This window comes from Typopeltis vanoorti, chromosome 17, assembly GCF_054136105.1.
Source record: "Typopeltis vanoorti isolate ZY-2024b chromosome 17, IOZ_Tvanoo_1.0, whole genome shotgun sequence".
Lineage (NCBI taxonomy): Eukaryota > Metazoa > Arthropoda > Arachnida > Uropygi > Thelyphonidae > Typopeltis > Typopeltis vanoorti.
Genome location: NC_143565.1, coordinates 7,445,928 through 7,467,967, shown reverse-complemented (window position 1 = coordinate 7,467,967; position 22,040 = coordinate 7,445,928). Strand labels below are relative to the sequence as shown.

General features: G+C 36.5%; 1 protein-coding gene across 1 annotated transcript in view; it reads left to right on the top strand.

Annotated features, from left to right (window-relative positions):
• Positions 1-21,719, top strand: part of LOC150097116 (uncharacterized) — a 29,393-nt gene extending 7,674 nt beyond the window's left edge. Inside the window, exon 6 of the mRNA XM_090407585.1 lies at positions 21,702-21,719. Within this exon, the coding sequence (XP_090263711.1) occupies positions 21,702-21,719 (18 nt within the window). The remainder of the gene's footprint in view (positions 1-21,701) is intronic.
• Positions 21,720-22,040: the final 321 nt, after the last annotated feature.

Sequence of the window (22,040 nt, the reverse complement as noted above, 5' to 3'; positions counted from 1 at the left end):
AAAGTCCGAGAAGATGTTCCTTTAGTAGTTGACCAAAGTGAAACCTATAATTAACTGTTTTTTCTTAGGACTGGCTTCGCAATATAAGCAAATGGATTTTCACAGGACGAAAGGGGAAGCTGTTTACTTCATTTTTACTTTCCTTCATGTTGGAACGTTTTCCTTCACAAGAGCAATGCAACATCGATGACTATTCCAATTATAATCAGTCACTTCTACTTCAGATGATCAGTTTTACTTCACAATTTTACTTGTCAGTTTACTTCACAAGAAAACTGATCAGCGAGTAACGTCTGCTGCTAATTAAATAGAAGTAATGCTGTTTTTGTCGTATAATGCCTAGAACAAGGCATCGATCCAATCTACACCAATATGATTAAAGATATTAACACTGGAAGATCTACCCAAATAACCTTATTTGACGACACTGTGACTATCACCATAAACCGAGGTGTGTGACAAGGAGATGCCATATCACCAGACCTTTTTACTATTTTTATTCTGGAAAGCATTTTAAGGAAAATCGCCTTAAAAGGTGCCATAAACATCGATGGAGTGCTGCTCCAAACACTAATGTTTGCAGACGATATAATACTAACAGCTCAAGACCCTATGTTACTTGAATCAACGCTTTATCAAATGCATGATGCCTGTAACAAAATAAGACTAAAAATTGAACCTGACAGAACAACAAGGATGAGAAATAAATACTGCCACACCCACCCTCCAACTAAATGATTTTATCATAGAAAAAGTAGAATCATACATATTTCATGGTCAAAAAATAAAGATGGACAACCACAACTATCAGAAAAGTAACCAAAAGTGACCTGCCCACAGTGCCTTGTCATAAGTAGTGAAAACCAAATATGACAACAAGGCACTGTGGGCAGGTCATCTTGCAATACTGAAGGACAACAGGTTGACCTTCCGTGTTACAAAGTGGTATCCAAGATCAACCAAAAGAAAATTTGTTAGATCTCCAAATAGATTGGAAAACCCTCCAAGCAGAGTGGTATGAAGAAAATAGAGAAGAATGGCCCAAGATCACCATTGCTGGGAACTTGGTGAATTGAATTCGTGAACACCGAATGAAAGAACAGGTCCATCCAGGTGATGCCATTTTAGGTGATGTTGAGAGGTTTTGGCTATAAATGACTGACTTCTAATTCCTGGCACAACAATTGTGTTCGTCGCTTTTTATAATCGTGCATTAAAAAAACTCCAGAATCAATCGAAGAATGGTCCTAAAACGGTATTTATTAAACGGCAGGTTCCCTGTTGTCTTCATGTTGATATACGATGATGTAATTCAAGAATTTTGGATTTTTTTTTTTTTCGGAGAGTAAAATGGTTAGTAATAATGGCATAGTTGGGATGTTCTCGTATGGAAAGGTCTAAAAAAATTCATGGAATATGAAGAGAAATTTTGCGCAAAAAGCATTCTAGGAAATGAACAAAAAGAATGTATAAGTAAATTGGATATTAGATCCAGCATTATTTCATAGCCGAATGTGGAAACTGTGAAAGTTTCGTAAAAATAATTTCACCAACGATAAGTTGACCGTTGACTACACAGGCTTCAGGAATACGCACACCGGAAGCTTAAAGAGAGCAAAAACTATCCTTGAGTACTAAGGAACTTGAAATGTCGGAGAGGTGTAGTTTTTGTAAGCAAACTCTCGGTAGGTGTGTAAAAGTATTTAATAAAATAAAGAACCAAAATCTTCAATTCGACGATGCAATATTATATAAGTGGATATTAGATCCAGAATTATTCAGAGCCGAATGTAGAAAGTGTGAAAGTTTTCGTAAGAATAAGTTGACCAGAGAGCTTACAGGAGTGCATTTTTACAAAACTTTTACAGTTTCTACATTCGGCTCTGAAATAATGTTGGATCTAATATCCACTTCACTTATGTAATTTTGCATCTCGAAATGAAGCCTTTTGGCTCTTTATTTTAGATAAAAAAATAATGCATTTAAAATTTTAAATGTCTTTGAACGACTTGACATTTAATCACTTTTTACTTTGGATTTAAACCAGTACGGAATTCCATTCCATACTGGCTTAAATTCCATACCGGCTTAAAACCTTTTCGGTGATGTTCCAACTGCTGGCTCATCCACATTCGTTCACTGTCCAGTGGATATCGGCCATCGAGGGATCCCATAAGTAGGTTACAACTTGACAGAATTAGGTCAGAAAACGTGGACGGTTCTGTGAAATCCTTAAAAGGTGCCATTTCAGTATTATTAAGCGCAAATGCTTAGCCGACGTCTTCGAGGGAAAGTAGTAATAATGTGAACAGAGTCATACGGCACACTCCTTGAGGTAAACATTATGAATACGATGGTGATGATGGTAATAATATAAAGTTCGGATCATTCTAAATATCGTAAAATTAGCCGAAATTCCCATGTGCACATGACTTGCAACTTAACAGTTGTAAATAGAATTTGGGACACGAATAAAACCGGCAAGATTTTGCTGGCTTATTAGAGTTCTTTCATTTCCCTTGAAGCTAATCACTCCTGATGTAATGAATGAAGAAAGTCAAAGGGATTTGTCAACAATACGTTTTGATTAGAGTTTCGGGAGCGATCAAAAATATTTCGGATTCTACTTAAAGGAATATCCGCTTATCGAGGCAACGAAGTGTTTTTGCATATTTTTCTGTATTTAATTTCTAAAATATTTCTATCTCTTTTAATTAAACCAAGAAGATTTCTTTGTCGTCAGCGGCATATTACTGAGACATTTCAGAATCAGCTGTATGTGCACGTGATAAAATATTCTGGAATCTTTACCTGTTCTTTGCATTAAAAATCCTTCAGTGGATTTGAGAGTATTTGTTTACGTCACTCGTATTCATTTCTTCTTTGTTTTGTTCGCAGCTGTGGATGCTGATAATCGGGATGATGTTTCTGTCAAGTTTCCTTGCGTATACCGTTTTCCTGAAATATCATTGGAGTGCCCACACTAGAAGAATGGCTTTCGGTGAGATTACGTGGATGTTCTTTGGAACACTCACTCTCAAAGGTGAAAAAAAAAAAAACGGATGCATTTTTTCTATTTGTTTCTATACTTAATTTGAAATTTTAATATTTATTCAAAAAATAAAAATAAACAATACCATTGAAATTCTGCTTCGCCTACTTTTGTTTAATATGGAAAACTGAAAAGTGTAAATTTATCATTCTTATTTCGTGAAGAATGAATTATAAACTAAAGGATGTAAGAAACAAAGGCAGACTGGTGAAACGGTGGGCCGACATCACTGTTTAACACGTGGCCTAGATTCATGAAGAATGAAAGAATGAAAAGAAGAACTATTTCGTATAAAATGGAATCATTTTAAAATATTGTACATCCTGAAAATATGATTTGGGTTACTCAACCATATTTTCAGCAGCTTTAGTGTTTTACGCCTTCTGGTGGGTGATCGCAAACCTGCTCCTTGGATACCTCACCAGACTTCAAAAGATATTCTGTTTGTTTTAAAGCAGTTCTTCCAAATGATCTGACCCTTCATCCATTAAGAAGAATTATTAACTTTTGTAGGTTAGATGGTCGTAAAAAGAAGAAGTATCAGACAGTAACAGTGTCCTCGCTTTGGTGATAATGGCACCCATGCTCATAATCTGATGATGATCACTGTGTTTATGACCTCCGTCATCTTTAACTTATCTATTACTTTGTTTCGTAGTGTAGACACTAGAAGGTGACCTTTGGTTTTGTCTCATTAGATGTTAAAGAATGAATGAATTATGCCCTTTCGAAACTGAAGAATTTCTTTCTTGTCGACTGGGCAAAACAAAGTCCATTGTGCGATCATCAGATATTCTGCCGTAATATTTAAAAAGGATTGTGAAAATTGGAAAAGTGGAAACATCAGAACTTCTCAAGGAGAGAGAAATTCAGAATCCAAAATCCTTCGAGATCAGGTCATGCGTACTCTGTTTTTATGAATAAAAGGAATCTACATCGAATTTAAAGGTTTCCAATAGATTCTCGAGTGCAACTGAATGGTTAAATACAGTTAACCACTAGAAATTGCAGTGTTCCTTATCTCAACAATAATCCTTCTTTCAGAGAATGCACGGACTCATATTTCAATAATCATTCGCAAAAAAAAAACATTTTTAAATGAGTTCAGAACTTTCTTCCAAGCTCGTAATCCTCGCTTTACTATGTTTATAATTGTCTTCCTGAATCCGATATCAAAGAATAGTGATTCCAGTGGTAGCTAAAATGAAGCAGATTGAGTTCCTTCGATTTAACTGAAGGCATAACATTTCTTCGAGAAAGATATTCAACTGGTCTCTCAAATAAAAAACTACATCTCGCTACCTGCGAATATTTTACAGAACTAAACCTAATACATTTTCGTTATCACCCACGGGTCTCTTTTCGATCGAACATTTTCGTATCAGAAATCGACTTTCAAGGAAAAAAAAACACTTTCTCAGTGATCCTAAACAGAGAAGACAAAGTAAAGTCGTAGTTGTGCTCTGTGTTCACGAAGTCTTCCTATAGAGTTCCATCAAGTATTTTAACTTTAATCGTCCTGAAAATATTCAAATATTGTTATTTAATTCATTTTTTAAAATTTTTCCAGGAATTCCGACTTATGCATTCCGAAGCGAAGGTTTCCGAATATTCTCGATGTTCTGGTGGTTTTTTGCATTCGTCATGGCAACCGCATATAGCAACTGTTTGCTCTCATTCATTACCGTCAAACAGAAGGAGCAACCTGTGAAGACGTTTCAAGAGTTAAGTAAAGCTGTAGGAAATAAAGAAATTTCGTGTTTATCGATGGGAGCAGGTGCTGACTATTTTGCTATAATGGCAAGTATTTTTCTGTAATGTCTAAAATCGTATTCATGCCCATGGATGTTAGCATTCTTTAGATGTTCTCTTATCGCAATTAGTGCGGTGTTATGTTACGCACCATTTGTCTGCTTCCTCTTTTTCGAGGCAGCAGAACAATGTTTTGGTGTTTTCAAAATATCAACTGATTATTTAGAAATTTTTACCTGAGTAAGATATTCCTTTTTTTATTTATTTACAGAACCAAAAATTATTCTCGCTTGACTAAATGATAAAGATCCTGTCGTTCGATTAACAAAATAATTGTAAAAAATATATTTTAAACCGTTAGCCCTGAAGTGTGTTTCCCTTATGATGGAAATAGAAGGAACGTTTTTCTCAAATTTAGTATTGTGGAAGCCTACACACAGGTTTTAAAAGGCCACAAACTCTTTCATATATTATAGACTGTGCAAGCATTTTGATGCAATACTTTGTGAACTCAGCTGCGCCCCTCATTGCAAATGATACTCCCCATCATCATCATCATCATCATCATCAAATTCCTGCCATGTACCCTCAAGGGGTGTACAGGATATGATAGTACTACATGAAAAAAATTACATCATTATTAATTTCCTATCTACAATTTTCCTCCAAATCAGTCTGTTACTTGTCAAGACTCCAACATTATCAGATCTTATATTTCTATCGTCTAAAGCACTTTGTACCGTATCAATCCACCTATATCTTGGTCTTCCTCTGGGTCGTTTTGCTGCCAACCTGGCGGAGAACACTTGTTTACTAAACTTTCCTCGCCCATTCTGTTCAAGTGACCATACCACCTGAGATTAGCTCTGCTAACGCATTCCTGGATGCTGACAATGTCAAGTTCTTTCCTAATATCCTCATTTTTAATATGACACTGCCATTGATGCCATCTGTTCACGCCTATAATCTTTCTCAGGACTCTCATATCTACGGTCTCTAGTTTTTGGTTAAGTGTTTTACTTCTGACCCAGCTCTCAGATCCATAAGTTAAAATTGGTTTGAACACTGTCTTGTATACAGCTAATTTAGTGTTCCCACTAATTTCTCTCTTATTCCATATGAATTTATTCAATTGACTTCCCACCATACTAGCTTTGCTAATTCTGTTGCCTATTTCTATATTTAATTTACCATCTTCAGTAAAAATCGTGCCTAAATAGCTGAAATGTTTTACTTGTTCCACAGGTTCTCCATTCACAACACAGTTGACATTTTCAATGATTCTGCCTATTTTCATTGTCTTTGTCTTTTTATTGCTGACCTTCATACCATATCTATTACAACAGCTATTCAAATTAGTCAGAGAATCTTGCAGACTTGTAGCGGATTTATTTAGAAGTATAACATCATCCGCATAAAGCAAAGAGCTGATATTAACATCTCCAATTTTGATATCATGTTTAATACCACTTTCCTTCATAATGTGATCCATATAGATAATGAATAACAGAGTGGATAATGTACATCCTTGTCTCACACCAGATTTATCATTAAACCATCTTCCTCTACTTCCTTCAATTCTAACTGCTGACTTACAACTCAAATAAAGACTAAGTATTGCTTGATATAATGCCTCATCGACACCATATAACTGCAGCGTATTGAATAGCTTCTTTCTTGGCACCTTGTCATATGCCTTTTCCAGATCGACAAAACTTAAATACAGATCTTTGTTATATTCCCATGCTTTCTCGACTATTTGTTGTAAAGTGAAGATCTGATCCTGACAGCCTCTATCTGGCCTGAATCCAGCTTGTTCTTCACCAAGCTTTTCTTCCACAATTCTTCTCAAGTATACTTGCGTAGATCTGCCAGGAACACTCAGTAGGGAAATACCTCTGTAATTCTCAAATGCAGTTTTATTTCCCTTTTTATATATGGGTACTATGAGAGCTCTACTCCAATCATCGGGAATTCGTTCCTCTGTCCAGGCTTTCTGAACTATGCAGTGCAGCCACTGTAACACTCTTATACCACCATACTTCAGCATTTCTGGTCGAATATCATCTACTCCTGCGGCCTTTCCACATTTCAAGCCTTTGATGACTTTTTCTACTTCAAGTATGGATATGTGTTCCTGACTGCATGCCTGGTCAGTGTTTTTTACCACTGTGCTGTCATCACTGCTTGTATCATTTAGCAGTTTTTCAAAGTAATTACTCCATACTTCAAGGATATCTTTTTTTTCCTTCACCGCCTCTTTAACTTCCTGTGTCCACCAGGGAGTTCTGATTTTTTTTATCCTTACGGACAACCTCACCACATGCCTCTCTGGCAGAATCAATCAATGTTTTCTTCAGAGTTTGCCACTGAATCTCCAAGGTTTGATTCCTTTTCTCAAACTACTCTTCAATTTTTTCTTCAATAATCTTTGTGTATTTTAGTCTACAGCTCACATCTGAGAACTGCTCAACTTTTATTCGCTTTAAAACTTTCTTACATGTTATTCTTTTCAATATGAAATTCAATTTTATCCTGCTCAAGACTAAATAGTGATCACTTCCAATTTCAAATCCTCTGTACACTCTGGTGTCCTGGACCAGGGAGAAAACATCACTATGAACAATAACATAGTCAATGAGACTTTTCTTATTCCTAGCTCTTCTCTCCATATGAATTTGTGCACATTTTTATGTTGGAACTTGGTGTTAGTAATAACCAGCCCATGTCCTGAGCAGAAATCCAACAGGTATTTGCTATTATTATTAGCTTTGCTCTTTTCTCCAAATTTTCCCAAAATATTTTTGTATGTCTCACAATCATTTCCTACTCTGCTATTTAGATCCCCAACAAGGACCAACTTTTCCTTTTTCATTGTGTCAGTTGCTTTTTCTAAAGCGTCAAAAAATTCCTCCACTTCTAGCTTAGTAGAACCTTCTGTGGGACAATAGGCACAAATAAGTCTCATTGTCCAGTTCCCCATTCTCATATTTGCCCACATTACTCTACTTGAGACTGACTGCCATTCAAAAAGATTAGCCTCGTATTTTGTGTTGAATACTATGGCTACTCCTTCTTTTCCTTGATTGTCATTGCCTGAATATAACATTTTGTATTTATTGCTCAGAAAGATCTCACCAGTTTTGGTCTGTTTTGTTTCAGTCACCCCTATTATGTCGATCTGGTACTTATCTAATTCTTCAGCTAGCTCCATTTCTTTGCCATTCAGGCTTCTTACGTTGATAGTACCGATCTTTAACTCTGGTGATGTTGAGTTGAGGATTATTATTATTATTATTATTATATATATGTATTTATATATATGATATATATTATTTATATATATGATATATATTATTTATATATATGATACATTATTATATATATGATATATATATTATTATATATATCATTAATAATATATATATTATTATTAATGATACTCCCCAAGGTAGCCTTTTCTCTGAAATTGATAAACTATTCTATTTTAGCCAAACAAAAATAGCATCCATTTCTGTAGTCATGACGCTTATATCAGTTACACCGTCAACGAGGTTTGGGTAGCACACCTGCCTGCTCAGCAGTCGCATCAAAATATTTGGTGGATGGGTGGAATTGGTCCCCGCCACTGCTCATGCAACTCTCATGTATGACTCGAAGTATCTGGTAGAGTGCACCAGCGGCCAAAGCCTGAGACCGTGCCTCGACTGGCATGCAAAACTAAGTGAGAGTATCAGTATTTTATGCTGTAGTGAAGGAGAATGTCTCCTCCTTGTTTCACGTGAAGACTGGAATGGCTGAGGTAGCAGATGACCAAAATTTAATTGGACAATGGTAATGAAGGTGACAGCAAACTATGTGACATAGTCACGAATACTCCGAGACAAAACAGAGATGTGGCCAGTCACTGTGGAAGAGACAGGAACCTCACTACGTAACCTTCCGTTGACCATGAAACAGAGAACCGGAAATGTCGGATTTAAACAATCGAGACGAGGTTGGACCCCTCAGCAAATTCTGTCTCTCGAAACATTACAGGGAAGAAGAGAAAGAAACTCGGGAACGTAAGATGGATACTATGAAAATAGCATATGACGAAGATACCTTAAACCCTCCAGGGTAGGTATCTGCTGATCCTTCACGTCCGAAAACCAAGAATCGTCTCTTAAGGTTTGCAACTTGGAAGGTAAGGACCTTATATGAAGCTGGGAAGTTAGATAATCTTATACAAGAACTTGTAGTAATGAAAATTGACTTTACTAGTATCAGTGAAGTCGAATGGAATAATAGTGGAAAAATAAACAGAAAGAGCCATTCAATTATATACTCATGTGGAGACAGTCTTAGGAATGGAGTAGGATTTGTACTAAAAAATAAGATTGGGCAATCCTTACTTTGGCTTGTGACCCATAAGCGACAGGATAATTGCATTAAAATTGTAGCTCAGCCTTTTAATATTTTTATTTTTATTTTCCAGATACATTCACCTACTTCTGATTACCCAGATGAAGATGTAGAATGTTTCTATGAACACATTCAAAATGCACTGAACAACGCTAAATCAGATGACATAACTATCGTCATGGGAGATCTAAATGCTAAAGTAGGCTCAGAAAAGGTCTCTTCCTGCATGGGAAACCAGAGCCTGGGACATAGAAATCCAGGAGAGAAAAATTAATACAGTTCTGTGAAGAAAACAATCTGGTAATAGCAAATACTTTTTTTAGCCTCCCTCCTAGAAGACGTTACGCATGGAAGAGTCCCACAGACACCTGTAGGGACCAGATTGACTATATAATGATTACAAAAAAGATTCCGGAATAACATCTTACAAGCCTAAACATACTCAGGGGCTGATAATGGATCAGACCCTGGGTCTGATCCAATATCAGCCCCTAGGTAAGGCTATTGCTGCCTTAATGACCCTGTGGTCATTAAAGCAGCAATAAAATTAAAGAAAACAATGAAATCTCTAAACATAGAAAAATATGATCTTGGCTCCCATAAACATCAAGAAATACAAAATAAATTTTTAAAGAAACTAGTACAAACCACTGCTGTTGATGTTCCTGATTCCAGCAAGTATCCTTACCCTAAAGATGAGATTGAGGATAAATGGCAGAAATTAAAAGAGGGCATACAAAAGGCAGTAAAACAAATAATTTCCAAATTTGAGAAGATGAGTAAACCCTGGATAAATGACAAGATACTGAAAATGACGAAGGAGAGACAGAAAGAAACACAAAAATCGTCCTGAATACAAGAACTTAAACAATGAGATCGGGAAAGAATGTAGGATTGAAAATGAACCGTGGCTCAACAACAGATTCAAGAAAATTGAACTTCTGCACAAAAAGCACAAAACCAGGGAACTTCATGAAAAAGTTAGGGAGCTAACTAGCAAATCTTGAAGATACCAATGGAAACATCCTAATGGAGAAAGAAAATAAATAAGGGATAGATGAGTACAGAACCCAAAGGAACTCTGCAATCATGATAGAATAGATAAGCCAATGCAAGAAGATTTGGAGCGGCCATCTATTCTTGCCTGGGAAGTGCCATTAGGATACAAACCATGAAAAGCTCCAGGAACTGTAAAATTTATGGCAGAATATCTAAAGGCTTTAGATGATAAGGCTATAAGATCACTGACTGACATACGTAACAGAATATATGAAACTAGACAACTGCCAAAAGATTTTAAGCACTCAACGTTCCTACCAATACCTAAAAAATCGAAGAGAATCAAATGTGAGGAATACAGAACAATCAGTCAGATACCAAAAGTTATATCATCCTAGAAAGAAATAAACAAAAAATCAAAATGGAAATTAATGAATCACAGTCTGGTTTCCAGGAAACTAAAGGAACTAAACAAGGCCTCTTCAACAATAAAAATATTATAGAAAGATATCTGGAGAAGCAGAAGTCTACTTATGTTTTTTTTTACTAAACAAAGGCATTTGATAATATACAACATGAACACCTGATCAAATGCATCAGAAATTTAGGAGTAGACGGTAAAGATAACAGATTACTGATAAATCTATATTGGGAGTAAACTGCCTCAATGAAAATATCAGGAGAAATCTCGGAGGAATTCCCATTAAAGAAGGGTGTCAGACAAGGCTGTGTTCTTTCTCCTATATTGTTTAACCTCTACACTAAAAATATCTTCCAGCAATTAGAAGAATTTAAAGGAGTCGGCATAGGAGGAAGGAATATAAACAACTTAAGAATGCAGATGATACAGTACAGCTAGTTGAAAATAAAAAAGATCTTCAAACCTACTAGAAGAGACGCTGAAAGTAAGTGAAATATATGGACTAATTTCAACTTCAAACAAAAGCATGCTGGTAACAAGAGAAAAGGGGAAAATACCCGATATAAATATTAAGATCAGAGGAAATACTTTAGATCAAGTAGAGTTAAATATATTTGGGTCAACTAATTACAGAGAATGGAAAGTGTGATAAGGAAATATTAAGAAGAATAGAAATTGCTAGATCAGCCTTTATTAGCATAAAAAACATTTTGACCTCAAGGGAAATTCACACAAAAACAAGAATTAGGCTGTCAAAATGCTACAGATGGTCAACACTGCTATATAGAACAGAAACCTGGACAATATCAAAATATTGTGAAAATAAACCGAAAGCCTTTGATATGTGGATCCTCAGAAGAATTTTTAAGTCCCATGGACTTCCAGAAACTAATTTAGAAATATTGCAGATGATTAGAGAAGATAGGCATCTGTTGAAACCATTAAGAAAAGGAAAACCACCTACCTTGGTCCCATACTATGGCATGAATCCTTGCAAACCACACTTCTAGAAGGAATAATACAAGCAAAAAGAAGAAGAGGAGGATGAAGAACAGCTTGGATGGGAAATATTAAGGACGGGACCTTTTCGTCCTATGAAGAATGCAAAAGAGAAGAACAAAACCGTACTCGGTGGAAGCTAGAGGTAGTCAACCTCCTGGAAGGAGATGACATCTGACAAGACAACACAACTAGATTATACTAAGTTATAAGTAGTTCTTTCTAAATGTTTGTGCATTTTTGTCACTGATGGTAAATTTCTCCAACACTCCAAAGGTTGAAAAAAAAAGTAATGCAACAATGCGTTAGAGGGAAATAAGTTAAGGGGAAAGCAGGAATCGGTTTGTGAATCTTAAATAGCTACAGTTAGATTGTTTGCAGAACAGGGAAAGACAGAAAATACACTGAAAAATAGGAAAAGAAGTTAGTTGAATAAGTTTTTGAAACTGGACAATAAATAGATGCTAAGCAGCTAGTCTTCAGAAATATTTTGAGAAATCTTCAGAAATAGTCTTCAGTATCTACAAATATACTGAGACATATAATGTCTTGAGCAGAAAATGCCACGTCGTTTTCAGCGGCTGCGGTTTGTGCTAAGAAAGCCTCGAGATAAGTCAGTGAAGGAACTGTCATCCAACATGAAAATCTCAATACTGTGTGAAGTGAAATATTTCTTCTATGAAGTCAAAATCTATTTTGGTAATAATGATGCCTCGAGGATTGATTAATCACCTCCCCATTGAAGAACAACAAGCGGACCAGAGTTTAAGACATTCGCTATGGAAGAATTTATGTTTCACCAATTATACACATCCATGTTGCATTCACAAGTTTTGCCGAACGAGTCTATTGTCATCATCGAAACTATGGATTAGAATTGCGTTTGCTGAGAGAAAGTCTTTGATGTACAGTAGTAACAGAGTGATTGAAAATAGAGAAACCTGAAGATTCCGGTTTCTGTTGTGCAATCTGGGGAGAGGAAGTGGATACCAAAGATATTATTTAAAGTACGGAGGTTGAAGCTGGCGATCCAGTTGCAAACAGCACAAGGGAGATCATAAGACGTAGTTTATTAACCAGGTATCTACCTTATATATTTTCAAGTATTTCAACCATCTATGTCCGAAAGTACGCATGGTTGAAGAGAAGATCTGTGGAATAACAATAGCGAAATTACTCATTTCAGGTTCAAAAGGCTCAGTTGAATATGTTGTGCAGGCCAGTTTAATTTCTGATCTAGAACTTTCTGTACTAAGTTGTCAGACACCTCGCAGTCTGACACTCTGTGTTGTATGGTCGCACCTACCTCATCATTTCTATACAAATATCACGGCGAAGGTAACTCATTGTTGTTCACCATGGAAGGAATACGTTTTCTGGGAATGATGACAACGGAGCTTAGTTCTAATCACAAAATTCTTTCCTCGTCAGAAAATACTTTCCACTGCATTTAAACAGATGGAGCATATCCACTGTAGTAAATATCGATTTAGTGGCAGACAGGCTTAAACCTAAACATGCCGATCCCATTTCAAAGAAATAGGTCTTGTGAATGATCATCCCATTCCACAGCTTCCCCTATCTAGTGCACAGTTAACAAGCTGCAGGATTAAAATTAACTCAATGAATAGTCTGAGATAACAAGCGTCTTTCAATCAGCAATCCTTCAATGAAAACCGACAAAAAGAAGGTGCTGAATGTGTTATGAATTTCTACAGTTGCCGTCAACTTTTGGTCCACAGAGAAACAGAGCCTATTAGCTAAATTGTTAAAGGTGATAACCTTTTTGGATTGGAAAGGCCCACATTTGATCTAGGTTGCGGAGAACACATCAAATGAGGTCAACTTAACCGACAACATAAGGAATTGGCAGGAATTTCTTCCATTAACAAGAAAACTGGTCAGAAAAGTATTCAGAATTTACACGAACTTTGAAAAGGACTCACAAAATGTGATATATTCTTTGTACTGACTGACGTTATGTTATTTAGGCAGGATTAGACTTTGGCTATGAATAGTTTAAAATATAGGAAATGGCATACACAAGTGAAGCAAATCATCATAACTCATGGAAGAAATAAAGGTTATATACACTGCTTGGAAAGAAGTCAAAGGATAACATGCAAAGTAACGAATTATGTGTTTGCAGCCAGTATGAATTGGAGGAATGTGATGCTTCCCAGTCGGTTCAACGGTGTCCAGGTAAATGGCTGCGAGAAGGGAACTGACGGAGTTAGTTCCCTTCTCGCAAGTTCACTTCCAGTTAACTCCGTGTAATTCATCTCTGTGTGGTATTATGTTGTTAGATCTGAAATAGGCGACTTCAAACTTTACTTGACATCACCATTCCAGAATCTCACAATTAACATAAAAACATACTTGCATACTTATCTTTTAGCGCAGTATAAATATGACTTTTTTTGTTTATAACACCTTCCTATATGATAAACTGTGAATTTTAAAGTTTTATATCTAAGTCTCCAGCATGAATGTAAGTCGGAAAAAGGGACAAAATAAGAGAGGAATTATTAATGAAGTATTGTAAATGAAAGAATGCGTACTATTCAACAACATAGGGTAAAGATCACCCTAAATACTGTAAGATCAGTGTAAGCACCCACGGGCATCACATCTTAGAAAGTATCATGATGCATACATTCCCCCGAAACAAGAAGTTCCGTATGTTAATCGGTGAAGTCACCCAAACGGAGACCAATGGGTGAGACGATGAGATATTTCAAACTCGGAAAGGTGGCGCTCTAGGAGAGCGAATAAAACCCGCGACACGGAAGTAAATGACCCCCGTTTTTTCTTGTTCCTGAATTTTCTCCGTGTGCTTCGAGAGTTCGCGGTTCAGCTCTCAATTTTGAGGGCTGTCTTACGATAGAGTTCGGTATGACACCGCAGTAGAGTTTCAGCAAGCCTAAGTGCAGGCCGTGGTGAGAAGATCATCGACGTAAAAACCTAAGTGGAAGGATAGCGTCCACCCAAGCGAGCGTGTGTAAACCACGTGGCGATAAAATCGAGACAACCAGATTCGAAACAAAGAATGAAGGACGGCAGAAAACCGAAGAAAAAGAATATATAAGTACTCTCACTTGTTCTAGCCCCTTTTGAGAATTGACTAACATTTAAGAGAATGCAATCTGAAATTTGTATTAAAAGAAAGAGTGAAGAATTAAGATCTGTGTGAATGACTATGTTTTCTTGAAGTGAACTTTAAGGACTTTCAGTTAAATAGAGATTCTGTCATATTTAATCCGAGAGAGATTATAAAATGCGTTAAAATGCCTTAATGTCAAAATTGAATTGTAATCATAAATGTAGTATGTATTGAGTTATTGAGATATTGAATTTTGCTGATACTTTGAAGTAGAGTGCTAAAATGATCTGAGACTGAGAGAGTGAATGAAAGGCAGAAGTTTAACATTAGATTTAATGATCAATTTAACTTGTATGGCATTACTAATTGAATTTAATAAATGTTTTGATTCTTTAATTATGCGTGTTTCTGATCATGATGACTAACCCTGATCCTTCATAAAACATCGAACCTAAGAACGTGTGTGTGTGCACGAATACCCCAATTGAAAGTAAGGGCACGACTGCAAATAAGAGTAAAATTATGCCAGAGAGCCCAGGTTTCCAGAAATTTAATTTCTATTGTTATTAGCACCTGATATTCTATAATTAACCTAAAGGCAGTGTCTATCTCTAACTTTAAGACTCAGGTTGGCACAGTAAAAAAATAAATTTCCCTCAGTCATCAGGATAATATATAGAATTCAGGGGATGGGTAAACTTCTGGTGGCCCTTAAAGGTTAAGCTACATAAGAAGGAGCATAAGAGAAGTGAGACATAAGGTTAAGTTTATTATTAATGTGGATCGCATAACAATGACGCAACCTACTTAACGTAGAGACATATGCGATAGAACTTGATATTGCGAATGTAATAAGAAAGGCTAATGTTAAATGAGTTGTCCTAATATATCAATGAGAGAGATACAAGAAAAAATAATATAAAAAAGAAAGAAGGGACGACACAACAACGTGTCAGCATACAGAGATATAACGCACGGATTTAAGTTCAAGTGCTGCATGCAGTGAACGACCCTCCACACTCACCGAGCAAGGTGCTAAAAATATAATATGTGATAACTGCCATCGATTGGCCGACATGTTGAATGCTCAATTCCGGGCGTCGACTGGAACACGAATCGGAAGCGAGGCTGACAACATGGGATCAACATGTAACGTCGTATTGGTGAAACGTGCATGTGTAATGGGACATTGAAGATTGTAAAGCTTCCATGCCCCACTCTGTTAGGGAGCGAAGAAACGCGCTACAACCTGTACCAGACAGATGGACGAATGTGGAATTGGAGGATGCTCAGTGGACTTCTCTTACCAGAGTGAGTAACTTCAACTATGAAATTCGGAGATTGGGGTGAGATTGTGTGGTCCTGGTTTGCCTTGGACCTGTGTTTGTGGTTCCAAGAATATTGAACTGGAGAGGTATTTGAACATTCTGGAGAATACCACGATTTTTCTTTGTGGCGTTTCCACGGAACTGACCCCTTTCACCAAGACAATGCACAGTGTCATAAGGCCTGCTGTAACTGCATGAGTTTGGACATGAACGCCACAACACTTGACTGGTTTCCACAGAACCCTGATCTCAACCCTATTGAACATCTGTGGGATGAACTGGAGCATCAGGTGTGGTCAAGGGACGTCCTTCCTATTACAGTCCAGACCCTCATTACATTACAGATAAGATGGTCCGAAATGTTCATTGATTGCTATTGTAGCTTGTGGAAAGTATCTCCCGTAGGATTTCTGCAATCATCGTAGCGAAAGGAAGTTATTAAGGTGGGTGCCATGGATGTTTGTTCCTTACCCTGTGGTTTCCGTAGACTTCTTTCCAAGCAGTGTACTTCATTCGTTGAAGAGCGTAGTTAGTACTTTTTGCCTGCAGACATAAATTGGACGTAAGTTACAAAACCCTACAATTATAAGATTTTTTATGCGAGTGTCTTATATAAGTTGCTTCGTGCATTAAGATATTTTGCTCATACTAAACTTTTTCTTGGATTACAGCATTTTCCAGACGATGCTTTTAAAACTATCAAGCACTCTTTTGTCGTGGGGCAATCCAAAATCGTACCTTTTGGAAAAGAGAAAGAAAGTATGATTGAAATACTAAATGGAAAATTGGCTTTTCTCGCTGACGAACGGTATTTGGAGTTTTTATCCGTCTTCAGTGGTCGCGATAAGTACTTCATATCTACCGATGTGTGGCAGATGGGATTATATGGTCTTCTTATCCCTAGAGGTCATCAATGCAGAGAGGATTTTGACATCATGTAAGAACACTGTTTTTTCAGTCTTATGATTTCCTTAAAAACCAAAGTAAATTAAAATTCCTGGCAATTTGAGTTTTCTCATTCTCCTCATCGAGATTGCAAACCACTAAACTCGCTCTTTTAAATTAAATTAACTGTTATGATAGTAGTTTTTATTTCCCGAGGTTCCTGCAATTAAATAAAATTTTATTCAGCTTTTAAATGAAAATAAATCGCTGACATCTAATTCCCCAAAGAGTGTATGCGAGGCCAATTTTTAAAACTATCTTTTGAAAATTTCCACTTAGCTCGCCCAATAATATCAAAGTTTTCAAATGGTATCAGTTGAAGTCAGTATGGCAGACAACTTCCGTAATCTGATGGTAAATAACACTATATATATTAATCTATGGACTGTGAGCTCGACTGTCGATTTTCTTCGGTTGTGTATTCAAAAAATAAACAGTTGCTGGGATAAAAAAAAAAACCTAGTGGCATAACGGATTTAATTGGCTGAGAGACATATTTTTTTAAAAATATTAAATGACTGTAAACCAGAAATAGTTATAAAATATTTCTGTATGTTGAATACAGAAACCTTTTTTAAAAACTATTTCTTTCAGCCGAGTAAATCCAATATGGCTAGGCAACGCACAGAAACATTTCATACTGATCTCTCGGTTTACACTGTATAAATACATGAATTATGTTATTATGATTATTAATATTATTTAAAATCAGCATTTTTTCATCCATTTTAAGCATGTCAGGTTACTGAGTAGACAGTAATAGTCTGTGTTTCAGTCATAGTGAATGAAGCTGTGACCCTTCATATGAGTGCAAGTAATTCAAAATGGCAGCTGTTATAGAGGTACGCACATAGCAGAGTAATGACCGAATTTCTACTAAAGATATGAGTGTATATCTGAAAACTGTGCATGGAGACCAGGCTATTAACACTATTCTGAGACAAAGTTGGGGTTCCTGTGAATTTTATTGGAGATTAACCATGATCCATTCTGAACTATATGCGGTGATGATGCAGAAATAGGAAAAATGCATCGGTAGAGTTCAGCCTACCCGAATCTAGCACTTCTCCAATACGGTGTTCGTTCTTATTCGAGTTTGCGCACAAGGGATGAAGTTGCAACAGTTGGCTGGATTCATCTTCCCTCATCAAGCCAATAGCCGAAACAGGTGGTGGACAAAACCTTTCACCATACCTATTCGGGTCCCTGGAGTCTGGTTGATGCACTCCAGCAGGTTGGATGACTGATCACCCACCCTCCCTCCTGCAGACTCTTTACACCCTCTGGCTCATACCCAGATGGTCAATTTTTGCATTGTGTTTCTTCTACTTATATTTCCACCGTCACTCTTCTGCAGAACTCTTAACCATTATGACCCCATGTTAAACGTTGTGTTCTCCCTTGTTTATTATTAATTTTTACCTTTGTGTTATATCTCTATTATACCCTCAATCGAGTAACACGTGGTAGCGCTGATGGACAATGGAATTTCCTCGAGATCGAGGCAGTACCAGGGTATCAGAGTGTCCGAGATTTATCCCTTGTAAAACGCCAAGACATTTATTTGTTTCGCTGCGCCACTTAGTGCTATTAGATTATTAATATTAACAACCAAGAGGTAATCTCAGGACAGTAGTTAATGATACCTATCAACTCTTTAGACCTGGCCAAAATATACCCTTTTCTAATATCCCACATAGGTTCGCATTAATATTTTATAAGAGGTACATCGGATTCCAGAAATCACAGAAAGACTTTGTTAGAATCAAAAGCAAGGTTTATTATACTCAAAGGTTGATATGCATAATAACACTAAATTAAATCCATTCTTAAGGGAGTTTCAGACTAGGTGTATAAAATTCAAACACTACTGTTACACTTATAACATAATATACAGTAGCTTCCTAAAGTATGAATTATATTAACCTTCGCTAATGCATTAGTCATGTACTATTATCACAATCAATCTAAGACTCCATAGCTCTGTCAGACTACACAAGATAACATTCATATCTTTCACAATCTCTTTATATTATGCCAATTCTTTACTCTAAACATATCCTTGATTTCATTCAATATAATGGCGAACTTTAACACAACGACAGATAATAAACATGTATTCAATATCCTTCTAAAGTGATAGCAATACAACTTTATCCTATATTTTATAAGAGGTACATCGGATTCCAGAAATCACAGAAAGTCTTTGTTAGAATCAAAAGCAAGGTTTATTAATTCTCAAAAGTAGATACACTTAATGGCATTAATTCAAATCCCATCTTAAGGGAGATCCATACAAAGCATGAAACATTCAAACACTACTATTATACTTATAACATATTATGTAGCAGCTGTCTAAAGTAAGAACTATATTAACACTCTCTAATGCATTATTTATGTATTATTATCACAGTTATTCTAAAACTCCGTAGCTCTGTCAGACTACTCAAAATAACATTCATATCTTTCATAATCTCTTTATAATTTGTCAATTCTTCACTCCAAACATATCCTTAATTTCATTCAATATAAAAGCGAACTTTAACACAACGACAGATAATAAACATGTATTCAATATCCTTCTAAAGTGATAGCAATACAACCTTATCCTATATCATTAATGTTCCTTTTTTATAACATATTAACGTGGCACAAATCTTTCATTCATATTCAGTGAAAAAACACAAACAAAGTCCACTTATCTTCCTTTATGTTTCTTTATGGCATCATAGGTTCACAGGAAACTGGCCTTCTGTGGACAGCCGAACTTGCTTTTTTCGCGGATGTACTGCTGTCGAGACCCGCGACTGCCTTATTCGGAATCCCTCCAATACGGGGTCACTGGCACCCTTCGCCACCATGAGAGGGGAACACACAGGAGATCCAGGAACGAAAAAGTCTTTTTCAGGGTCGCATGCCCCTTATATTTCCCCTTTTTTTCTCGGCGTTTCTCGCACTTTTCGATGTCCAGCAAACTCACACGTGTTACTACGTCATGGCGTCCATCCGCTCCCCCGGTTATCGCACGTACGCTGACGTCACGTTGTTCGCTTTTGTGCGAGCCGCTCCCTCGCATACGGCTTCACGACCTCTGGACTTCACTCCCCTCCCCCAACTGTTGAATTTGTGCTTACATTCCATAAATCTTTTATACATGTTAATTTATAAAGCTCTCGTAATGTTTTACATTTTCAATATTAATTTAACTTCATTCTCGAATGGCACAAAATATATACTTATTTAACCTTTTCATAACAGAACACACTTGATATACATATACGTATTACTTATTTTACACTTAGAGGCAATTTACTGTATTTATCTCCCTTTTTTGTTTGGAAAGGCATGTTAGATTGTGATAAGATAGGAGTTCATAAAATTTCACTCTATCACAATCCAACACCCACCTCCCATTTCTGCCAAACCTAAAGGAACACGAGCAGCAGTTGCGCAACATCCTTTTACAGTTGAACTTCAGTCTCATCGATTTGTATTTATTCCAATCTACTGAGGTCTGCAAAACACCTTCCCCACCAAGTATCTCCAAGGACTACAACCTCTGGCTCATCAAGAAGAATATCAACGGATTACTTTAATCCTAATCCCAACCAACTGAAAATGAAGTCAAAACGTAAACCACACAAAAGCGCAATGACAAAGAAGTAACAATGGGGACAGGGTGGGGGGATATTATTCACGCATAAAGTAGAGCAGCAAAGTCCAAATTGCTTTACACTTCTCATGACATTTAGACATATGCCATGAAAAGAAATTAGTTAAGGATTATGTAAAAATACTGAATATTAAAGAACCCACATTACTTCGTGATGTATTTTAAGTAGCACAAGCTGTCTGGTCGTTATTTCGAAATTTTCTAAACTTCTACATATATTCTACTCTGAAATAATGTTGTATAATTAGTAACTACTACAATCCGAAATTTATTTTGCAAAAATCAAGTTGAATACCTCTATTTTTGACAACAATTATCTTTACATACCAACTAATAGTTCACTTATGAAAAATACAACTCTTGATATAGAAATTTTTTTCTTGTATTGAACAAGAGTTCTTGATCTCTTCAACTTTGCTTACACTGATGGGTCCTGCAGAATTTGCCTCGATCATTGCATTCCATGAGAAGCTTGTGTCTGGTAGAGCTTTTACTGACGAGGCATTTATGGCATTTATCAGGGCCTTTCGACGTGTACTTTTCCGTGGGCGATGTACAGTTATTCTCAGTGATAGGGTGTGCCGCTTAGTGAGTTGAACCATCGCAGAGTATCTTTCAATCATCGAGAGTTAGTGAGTTTAAAATGATCCATCGGGTCACTCATTGAGGTTAGAAAGATCATCTAGCTTTGGGAAAAGGCTTTTATTTTTACAATGGTCTCTGAAGAGAACCATTATTTTGATATAATTTACGACGCAGTCATGGATCCGAATACCTAAATAGGGATGACTGCGAGTACTAGACTTTTTTTTCCGAATGAAATCATGTGTTCGAGGAGCTATCATTTTCAGCAAGTCCAAATGTTCCATCTCGTAGAATATAATACGGATCAAATGTTGCTCTCTGCGGATTTACAGGTTGAGATTAAGTAAAATATTAACTTCGCTCAGCTCACTCTGTCTAATTTCACACTTAAACAGAAGATCATTTTTTAATTTGTTTATCTGATATTTGTTCTTTTACAGGACTCTAAAGATTATTGAGGCCGGTATTTCTGATAAAATAATAAAGAATGTTTTGATTCAAGAGGAAATTGCGGGTATCAAAGAGAGGCAACAACTTCCATTGAAGGAAACTGGTGAACGTCTAGGCCTAAGCCTGAAGCATATTAAGATGGCTTTCATTTTAATCCTGGTAGGCTATGCTGTCTCAGCACTTACGTTGCTCGCTGAAATCATATTCAAGAAGATCACTTCATATCGCACTCGTCGCAAAAAAAGAATCAGGAAATTGAAAATTCGTCGGTGCCCTAAACACAGACATCGTAGGATTAGAAAATTTTGATTCCTCTGTCACAAAAGATA